The 9,626-nt window shown below is 42.5% G+C and overlaps 1 protein-coding gene across 1 annotated transcript; it reads left to right on the forward strand.

The window, feature by feature from the left end:
• Positions 1-855: 855 nt before the first annotated feature.
• tdrd1 (tudor domain containing 1) lies at positions 856-9,478 on the forward strand (the record flags this gene model as incomplete). The annotated part of the gene is made up of 25 exons (XM_084002175.1): positions 856-1,012; positions 1,215-1,252; positions 1,341-1,401; positions 1,862-1,976; positions 2,118-2,175; positions 2,288-2,368; positions 2,462-2,641; positions 2,765-2,908; positions 3,021-3,186; positions 3,289-3,372; positions 3,528-3,704; positions 3,790-3,897; positions 3,990-4,160; positions 4,465-4,725; positions 4,982-5,113; positions 5,259-5,366; positions 5,627-5,791; positions 6,023-6,373; positions 6,464-6,580; positions 6,683-6,811; positions 7,875-8,042; positions 8,151-8,588; positions 8,834-8,896; positions 8,988-9,031; positions 9,141-9,478. The coding sequence occupies 25 exons, from the start codon at positions 856-858 to the stop codon at positions 9,210-9,212; spliced, it is 3,588 nt and encodes a 1,195-aa protein (XP_083858301.1). The 3' UTR covers positions 9,213-9,478.
• Positions 9,479-9,626: the final 148 nt, after the last annotated feature.

Raw genomic sequence — 9,626 nt, forward strand, 5'->3', positions numbered from 1 at the left:
CTAGTTAAGCAGATACTCTGTGATCAGACTTTTTTATTTTAATATTTGTTTTGTGCGCTTGATTATAGCAAACTATTTTAGTGTGAGGTCTCCACACAAAATCATATTTGACTCATAACGCAGTTAATGAAATCAGTTTTCATTGTGCAGAACTTCTTGCACTTGAAGGAAAATATGTCTTTATTTCCTTTTCTACCTTGCTTGTGGTCTTCTATGGTTTTACTGATTGTAAAGGACAAAAAAAACATTGTCAGACATTGCTATAATCATGGAGAATATAATGCAATAATGGAAATTAACATCTCAAAATATACGTATGGATCAGGCCTGGATACTAATGTTACAGGACATTATCGTACCACAATATAAATAGAGTTATGTTAAAAAAAAGTGTGTTCTTGGAACAGCAGCATGAGAATTGATTTCATAGCCACACTTTGACCTATCTGCAAATTGATGCTCCTGCGCATGCGCAACAATGATCACCTCAATCATCTCTTCTTCTTCCTACACGTGCATTCAGGTAAAATATTGACCGTGCGATATAAAACCAGTACAGTCCAGGTAACGTTATATTTCATTCTCTGTACTTTTATACTCTGTTGTGTCTCGTAGTATAACATCATTTAACGTTAAGTTTGTTGTAGTTTAATTACATTGTCGCCGTTTGCATTAGCTTGCTAAGTTAATTAGCGAGCTAACATCAAACGCGGTGTGTGACGTTCGCTGCGGCTTCACCGCTAATTAGCTCGCTAACAATGCAAAACTTGCTTTTAAAGTGTAAAACCTTATTTTGTGCAGCTTCCACGCTATCATTATGTTACATTAAAGTGTTTGACGTTGGCAGCTGCCGCCATGTACCGCTCATTTGCTCCACAACTGGTCCGACCTAACCTGCCTTTGAGGAAACCGTCGTCGAGCCCCATGGCTCTTTGCATCCCGAGGCCGCCTGCACCGAGACCTTACCCGGATGTAGCGCCCGTGAGCCCCGCGGCAAGCGCCATTGGAGACGGTAAATCAAGGCCATCACTGTCGGAACCACGTACTGAATGCATGTCATACCCGCTGTGTTTTCTAATTTGGACAACTGTAGCAGGCGCACAGTAAAATAACAGCAATGTTAATCATTGAGCATGGTAATATCGTGAGCTAACATGTAACGTTACGCACCTTATATTTCACCATGTTACCATTTTCTTTTTTTCTTTTTGCAGACTCTAAACAAGCACCAGTCAGCAGGGATCTGTCTGCAGTATGTAACACATTTGCATTTCTTCATCATTGGCTGAAGTCTAGGTGTTTTCCTTTTTAAAGTTTAAACTTTCTTTCTGTTTTCCTAGGTATTAGGATCCATACCACCAGCACTGACTGTATACTTCTGCAACTACTGTGGTCAGCAAGGTAATATTAAAGTCACAATTCCTCGTCCCACACCTCACAGTGGCAGTTGCAGTTTACGATGCAGTTTAAGAGCTTGATGTTATCCAGAAATCCCGTTTAAGTTGATTTTTCATAAAACATTACATTTTTTTTAATTAATAATGACTAGCTCTTGAGGTTAGGTTACATTGGTGTGAGGAATTAGTGCATCTCTTTGACAAGATGCTTTGTTGTGAAAGGTATAATTGAGAGGCTTGTCAATGATGAAGGAAAATTAAATGCAAGATTTAATAACTTCATTTAGAAATGTGTCAGTATAAAGAAAAATTCCTGGAATGTGCCTTGCCTTTTTATGTATTGATTTTAAATGTATCTTGACACTATGGTGTATGGTATGCAACATGTTTCCTCTTGTTTTTTTGTGAACATCAGTGCATATTTTTGTTTTAAAGTTTCTAATTAACATGTATTCTCTTGACAGGGCATTTTCGCTGCAAGCGCTGCAAGAAGACGCCTTACTGCTCCGTGGCATGTCAGACAGAAGACTGGAAGGCACACAGACACATGTGCAAGTCCATTGACCCAGAACCTGCAAAGTAAGCTAGGGCCAACCCTGAATACCTCCTTCAGCTGTGATGATTTTTTATTTTTAACATATTCCAACAAAAGACAATCTGTATGATTCACCACTAATGTCTGATAGATAACGTTCACTCACTTGTTTCTTTTAATCAAAGAGAGATACCTAAAGAAACCACTGCTTCACCAGTGACAGGAGGCCTGCTTGAGTCTAAGGTAATTGCAGTGATTTTAAGATCTTCTTATACAAGAGAAGACGTTCAGAGTGACATTTTAATGATTTGAAATTATCCAATGTAATGGGTTTAACCGTCTTTGTCTATTGAAGCGGGTTGATGCATCCAGCCTCCAGAGGGTCTATTTGAAGGACTTGCATATGACTAAAATCATCAAGGGAACAGACATTCAGGTACAACATACCCAATTTGCCTCATCTGTAAAGACTCGTATAGCCAATCTTATTAAAAACAGTCTTTTTGTCGTAACTGTGTGTGGTTTTTAGGCATCTGTTGTAGAGTTCTACAACCCTGGCAGGTTTTTCATTCTCGTCCAAAGCCCTGAGCTGCAGGAAGCTCTGCAAAACATCAGCACAGAGCTTCAGAAAACGTACAGCTGCCCGACAGTGACGACGTATGTTCCCCATGTTGGAGAGGTTTGCGCGGTTCAGTTCTCCTGTGATCTGGTAAGCAGAGGCCGGCTCAAGCACGTTGACAGGAGACATACATTTTAAAATGCAGTCGTATTTTAATATTTACTCATTCCTTAACTGTGCCACTGTGTGTTTGCCTCTGTTATTTGTGGCTAGAACTGGTACCGAGGCCTGGTCCAAACTATCACTGCTGATCAGAAGACCGCTAATATCCTTTATATTGACTTTGGCAATGAAGAGGATGTCCCCGTGGACAGGATCAAGCCCCTGGCTGCTAACATCCAGCCGTTTTGTCCATGCGTGAGTGCATAATCTCAATAATACACTCCAACTACATAACATTCACGCTGACAGTTTGTGGCGTCTTAACAGCTGGCGTGGTGACACTAGCACTTGGATCTATTACTTCCAGGCAATGGAGTGCCGTATCACTGGGCTGGTGCCAGCAGCCGACAACTGGTCAGGCGAGTGCTGTTTGTCAGTGAAACAGCTGTTGGCTGGCAGGGTTGTGACTGTTCGGCTGGTGGAATCCATAGAAAATAGTCGTATCCAAGCTGTGGATATCCTGTTTTCAATGGGTAGGTTATAAAGAAAATGGAATGCTGAAAATCATGATTTAACAAAAAACAATTAATGGTTAATTAAAGCCATAAAGTCAACTCTCTCCCTGTGTCTTTTAGGAAAGAAGTTGAGCACATTTCTCCTTGAGCATGGTTATGCAGCAGAGGAAGAAGTCAACATAGCACCAACTCAGCAAGATATAAGTAAGCCATATGTAACGAACCGTCCGATCTGAAATCAAGACTACACACCAGGGCTGTGACATACGGGACAAAGCTGCAGAGAATCACTATACATCCCTATTGTGCTACAGTTTGCTGAATATTAATTAATGTAATAAAAGGTTGATTTTCCTCAGATGCCATGGTGAGTGCATCCTTGGAAAACTTCAAGCGCCTCTCTAGTGGGATGGATGACAACACCTGGGCTCGGCCACCAGAGCCACTGACACAGGCAATGGGTGACTCCTTCGCTGTCGTGATCACACACATTCAGTCGCCCAATGAAATGATCATACAGAAGGTGGAGAATGCCGGTAGGTCGTAATGGAACTGGTACACGCAGCTTAAACCCGTGGACTTTGGAATTAATCTTTTTACGTGAGAGCTTTTGGTTTACAGGAATGATCCAGGAGTTGCAGTTGAAGCTGAGGGAACAATGCTCTCAGGTCCCAGCTCCTCAGAACTTCAGACCGGCCCCCGGCACAGTTTGCTGTGCCCAGTTCTCAGGTAAAACACATACGTACATATTAAATATATATCATCCTTTAAATCCTCTGAATACAACAACCTAAGCTCTGACATGCGTATGCTTCTTCCAGAAGACAAACAGTGGTACAGAGCTAAAGTTCTGGCATATTCATCAGAGAAGCGCGTCTGTGTCGGCTACCTTGATTTTGGCAACTCGGAGGAAGTGGATTTAGGCCACCTGCAGCCTATCAGCACTTCATTACTGACCCTCCCCATGCAGGCTATGCCTTGTGGTCTAGCAGGTTTGAACTTAACCAAAGTGTATTTGGCAGATCTGCTTTAGAGTCACAGGCCTACATATTCCTTAATTGGTTTCCTTTCCTTTTATTCTGTAGTGTTTCAAAATAAATCTATTCAAACTGGACAGTTATTCACTAGGAGGTTGCTTTGGCTTCACTCTATACATTTATTACATGCTACATTTTTTGGTTTGGCAAACTGCTAAGAGTTTAGTAAATTTTACTTAAACTTGAAAATGCACACGTCTTCCCAAAACAAGTTGCCTTTCACACCCTCTAAAGCATCTGTTACTGGGCTCCTTTCCAGGGGTTCAGCCTGTTGGCGAGAGCTGGTCACAGGACTGCCTGCTGGCTCTGCAGCGAAGGGTATCGAACCGAATACTGCGTATTGAGATCCAGGCAGCGCACAAGGGCAAGGCTTTGGTGACCATGATTGATGAGTCCAGTGATCCTCAGGCCAATGTAGCAGAGCTGTTGACCTCTGCTGGTTTCGCTGCACCTGCTTCAGTTCCAACCAGCAGTGACCAGCAGGCTGAGCAGAGAGCAACTCCTGCTTTGGAACCAGATGGTGGGAAATGTCTGAAATGAAAATGATTTCAAGTTCTTTCTAAAATATAGGGGGGGTTGAAGCAATGGTTGTTCCTTTTTTAGTGTATAATAATGGAAATTACTATTCCAGTAATGTTATGTTAATTGAAATCTAATTGAAGTCATTAAATGTACCAAAACTTTTATGACTATCTTTATATTTCGGCTGTAAAGGGAAAAAAAACGTGGGAAGACAGTATGACCATTATGTTTTTGTGTTTGAATGATCTCCTCAGTGTCTACTCCAGCCCCTGAGCCTCTGGTGTGGTCGTGTACTGAGCTTCCCCGTGACGGCCAGACAGTGGCACTGCTAGCCAGTGTCGTGGAGAACCCTTGGGAGTTTTACTGCCGCATCAACAATCCAACAGGTAGTGTTTCTTTTGACCAGAGGGCTGTAGATTGGATTATATTATACCAAGGTTATGATCATTTCAGATGTCCACATAAGATTTCTATGTTTTGGATACATTAATGCAACCTTTTTTTAATTTCATGCATTTGTGTGTTTGTCAGACCATCAGCAGCTGATAGAGCTGGGGACTGAGTTGAAACGGCATTGTGAAGCAAAGGTATCACCTTTTGTGCCCAAAGTGGGGGAGCCCTGTTGTGCCATGTTTCCTGGTGAGTTTAATTACTTGTCACTCTTCAGACTGAGACAAAATCACGAGGTTTAAGTCAGAACTTAAATCAAGTAACTCACTAAACAAGTTATTGATTGGTTGTTGACAATTGTGAATGTCATCTGGAAGTTGAACAAATGATCTGTTGACACATGGAACTATTTCTTAATAATAATAATAATAATAATTAAATTATTTATTTATTTTTTCTTTTGTCATTTTGGGGGTTTCGTTGTAAATAATGTGCCTTCTGCTCCCCAGGTGATGGAGAGTGGTATCGAGCTATGGTAAACGAGGTGTCTGAATTGGTGTCTGTAAACTTTGTGGACTATGGTTATACCATGAAGGTGGAACAGAACCACCTTCGTGCCATTACACCCCAACTCCTGACTCTACCCTTCCAGGCAATTCGCTGCTGGCTCACAGGTAGTGTGTGAGAGAATCTTAGTGTGTAAGAAGGAGGGAGGGAGGGTGAAAGTTCATAGTCATTTTTTGTAATGTAAGTAATGAGTGTTATCATTGGGAGAGCATTTCTTCAGTGTAGCTGCCCAAACACTCAAATTTTGCACAAATGAACATAACAAAAGATTTATTGTTCGATTTCTTTTTAATTATTAGTTTTTACATGTAGTTATAAGTTCCTATGCTTGGTCTCAGGTGTGGAGCCCCTGGGATCAGAGTGGAGCAGTGAAGCCCTGCTCTGGTTCCAGACTCTGGTGGATGGCCAGCAGCTGTCTGCACGTGTCCTTTCTGTCACTGAACAAGGCTACGGTTTGGAGCTGCAGGGCAGAGGGCAGAATGTGGCAACTGCCCTCGTTACCGAGCAACTAGCCAAAGTTCCTGGAGCAATTCCCACAGAGACGCAGGCAACCACAAAGTCTGGACACAAACACCAAGAGAAAACGCAGGAAAATGGGCTCAGCCAAATGCATGCGCATGCTTCCAACCAAACGGGAGCTATTTCCAAGGAGATACCAAGTGAGGGGCCTACTTCAGTGCAATCAGAAGGTCAGTGAGAGTGCATATGTCCGAAAGATGCAATGCCATGTCTTGATGTTTTGAGGAGCCCCGTTGAAATTTTGAGTTATGTTGTTTCAGCGCCATCTTTCCCAGTGGACTGGAAGACGGTGGAGCTGCCTCTCAATGACTCATTTCAGCCTTGCATTGCAGCCGCCACCACTCCTTCACTCTTCTACCTGCTCAGCCCCAGTCTGGGTCAGAACACTCGCTTTTTGTCCCTGTCTGTCATAAGAAGAATCACAAATCGTAAACATGTTATACTCCTCCCTGTTGTAATCGCTGTGTGTTGTTGTGCAGTCGACCAGCAGAAGCTTCAGGAGGTGATGATGGAGCTGGCTGCCTACTGCAGCAAGATTCAGGCCTCTTTATCCTCCACTGTCCTTAGCAGACCAGCTCCCGGTGCGGCCTGCTGTGCCCAGTTCTCTGGTGAGGAACGCCTATTATTACATAAATACCTAATAAAAGGATAAAAACGTACAGAGGTTAACATTAATCTCTGGACTTTCTGTCACATTGCCAGAGAGACATAAATTGTGATTGAGCAAGGCTAGTTGTGTGTGTTTGGAAGCATTGGCATGACCCCTTAAAACCATGAGGTGTCACACAGGCAAATTACAAGTGAATGGTTATGTGAGCAAGCTTCTGATTTAATGTAGTTTCATGTGCTAATGATATTGAGAAATACATTTAAAATAGAGAACACAATTAGAACGGTATTAAGTGCACAGTAGCTAATAAAGTTTGTTATATTTAGCTTTTTTGCTTAAAAACAGGAGAGGAAATTGCATCCAGAGTTAATGGATACTGTCAGTTGGGGGAAACCTCATCGCTTGGACAGTATCATTCCCATGTATCATTTAATGATTGCAGGCAAGCATGAGGACAGACCAGCTGATCAATCATTGAGCTATTACACTCAGAGGAAACACACATACAATCAGCCACCATGAATTCCTACTATCATCGTCCCCTCCAGGTTTAATGTAGGCTCGCTGGCTGTTCTTGAGACCCCACCTGCAGTTGTTGCCCCTGCAGACTTAAGCTGGTAATTTGGTGTCTGCTAGTCGATGTAATTACACAGCGCGCGTGCTGCTGAGCGTCTGAGCCATTCTTCTTTAAACACAGTATGTAAGTAGGAGACTATAGCCTGGCATGCATTCCGCAGCTCGGCTAACAACAGGGTCCGTTTTTAATGGGGTTTTCAGTGCTGTGTTTAGGTTTGTAGCTGGTAAAGCTTCGTCCATTTTAAAGGACAGCTGCATAGGTAGAGTCCTCTGTAATCTCTTAAAAGCTGCAATCAAGCTTTTCAATAATGACTTGAACCCTAATGAGCAACACAATTTTGTAATTGCACAAATAGATGCATGAATACACAAGGTCAAAGTAGAGAAATTACCAAAAAAAAAAGGTAGGTTGTGACATGAAAGTAAATGGATTTCCCTGTCGCAACATATAATTAGCATCTGCTGGGGCTCACTTTGATTTTCAGGAGACAATAACTGGTACCGCGCGGTGATCCTGGAGGTCGGCGAGACTGAAGCGAGTGTCATCTATGCAGATTACTGCAACGCAGAGAAGGTGCCATTCTCCCGTATCTTGCCCATCCCCACGCACCTGCTGAAGCTCCCCTTTCAGATCACTCGTTGCACCCTCGCTGGTGAGGCAGAATGGCTGTCATTATTACTGATTTTAAAAATATATATATTTCACACCACAAGTGTATTATTTGTAACTGCTCTTATACTTCCTCCCACTTCGTTCCTAGGTCGAGAACACTTCCCTGCAGATTTTCCAGAGGAAATACAGCAGATGTTTCAAACCCTGCTGTTGAATAGCGCCCTCGCCACCGTCAAGTCCTTCAATGGCTCTGCTAACGTGCTTTCGTTCAGTCTTCCTGCTGAGAAGGGCGGGGGACACATCAGCACCATGATCTTGGATGCACTACAGGCCCAGGCCAAAAGTAATGCTTGCCCATCCGCCACTCAGAAGGCTGAGCAAACTGTCAGCAGCACATCTACTGCCAGCAACACAGTTGTACGTGACCGCCCCCTGCCCACGTCCGTACCTAAAGTCCAAAAGGGGCTGGAAAACACAGCAGCTACCACCAGCCGAATCGTAGCACCAGAGCCGCCGTCCCAGACTCCCGAGCCCAAGAAAAACACTTCTGCTGCGACCTCCAATGGTTGGTCAACTCACAATCACGGTGTGAATGTTTTGTCACTTTACTATTGCATCATGAATTCAACTAAATAGCCACCAAATCAGGCATATTTTTTTATATTGTCACAATTTACGGTATGCGTGGTATTGCTTTGCTTTTTCAGTGCTTAATTTAGTTAAAATGCAGGAAAGAAGAGCAGCAAGGAATGATTATTTATATAACGATGGCTCATCAGGTATAATAAGTACTGAAACCAAGCAGCAGTTGTAATGATATTTGGTTTTCAGATGATCCAGTTAAGAAGATTATTGAGCAAATGGAGCCTCCATGCAAAATTACAAGAACGAATGGTATTTATGCTTTTAAACCAGAATTAAGATCGGTGACTGCCGAATGATCGGGATTGTATAGCATTCACTTTGCTCTCTGTTTGAATCCCAGATCCTCAGACTTCTGGCTGCTGCTGTCGGAACCTGATGACGAAGGTTAGTTTCACCCTTTCGGAAAGCATCTTTTGAACGTCTTAGCATCATCTGGCCAAAACGTTCAGTTTTGAAGTGCAAATGAATAACATGTTTTTGTTGCGTTTCACAGATTGACCACCTGGAACAGTTGGTGCAGCGGCAGCTTTCTCTCATCACGCAGTTAGTCGGACAGACAAAATAAGATTCTGGAACTTCTATATTCTTGTTGACAAACTTGTTCAAATCTGATGTTTCTTTAAAAACAACTCTGAATGTTGCCCCCAAACGCAGCCAGCTTGTAATTTTGCCACTTAATTCCGGAAGTTGTCATTCAGGTTTTAATTTAGCCTTATTTTTATTATTATTATTTTGTTCCCTTATCACTGCTTAGTTCAAGGCTTGCATGTTTTTAAACGGTGGTAAACCATCTGTACTTTCCCTGTTTTAATAGTTCTGCAGGTTTTCATTTAAAAAAAAAAAAAAAAAAATCTTTATGCACTTTGAGTTGTCAGAGAAACTGAAACAAAAGATGTCTAACCTCAATTATCCAGGTTTGTCTCCTGTACGTGTAGCATGCTGTTCCTTTTTGTTCAGTCCTGATCACCTGTTCAGGTGG

The sequence above is a fragment of the Eutrigla gurnardus genome (assembly GCF_963514095.1).
Source record: "Eutrigla gurnardus genome assembly, chromosome: 22".
NCBI classification, from domain to species: Eukaryota; Metazoa; Chordata; class Actinopteri; order Perciformes; family Triglidae; genus Eutrigla; species Eutrigla gurnardus.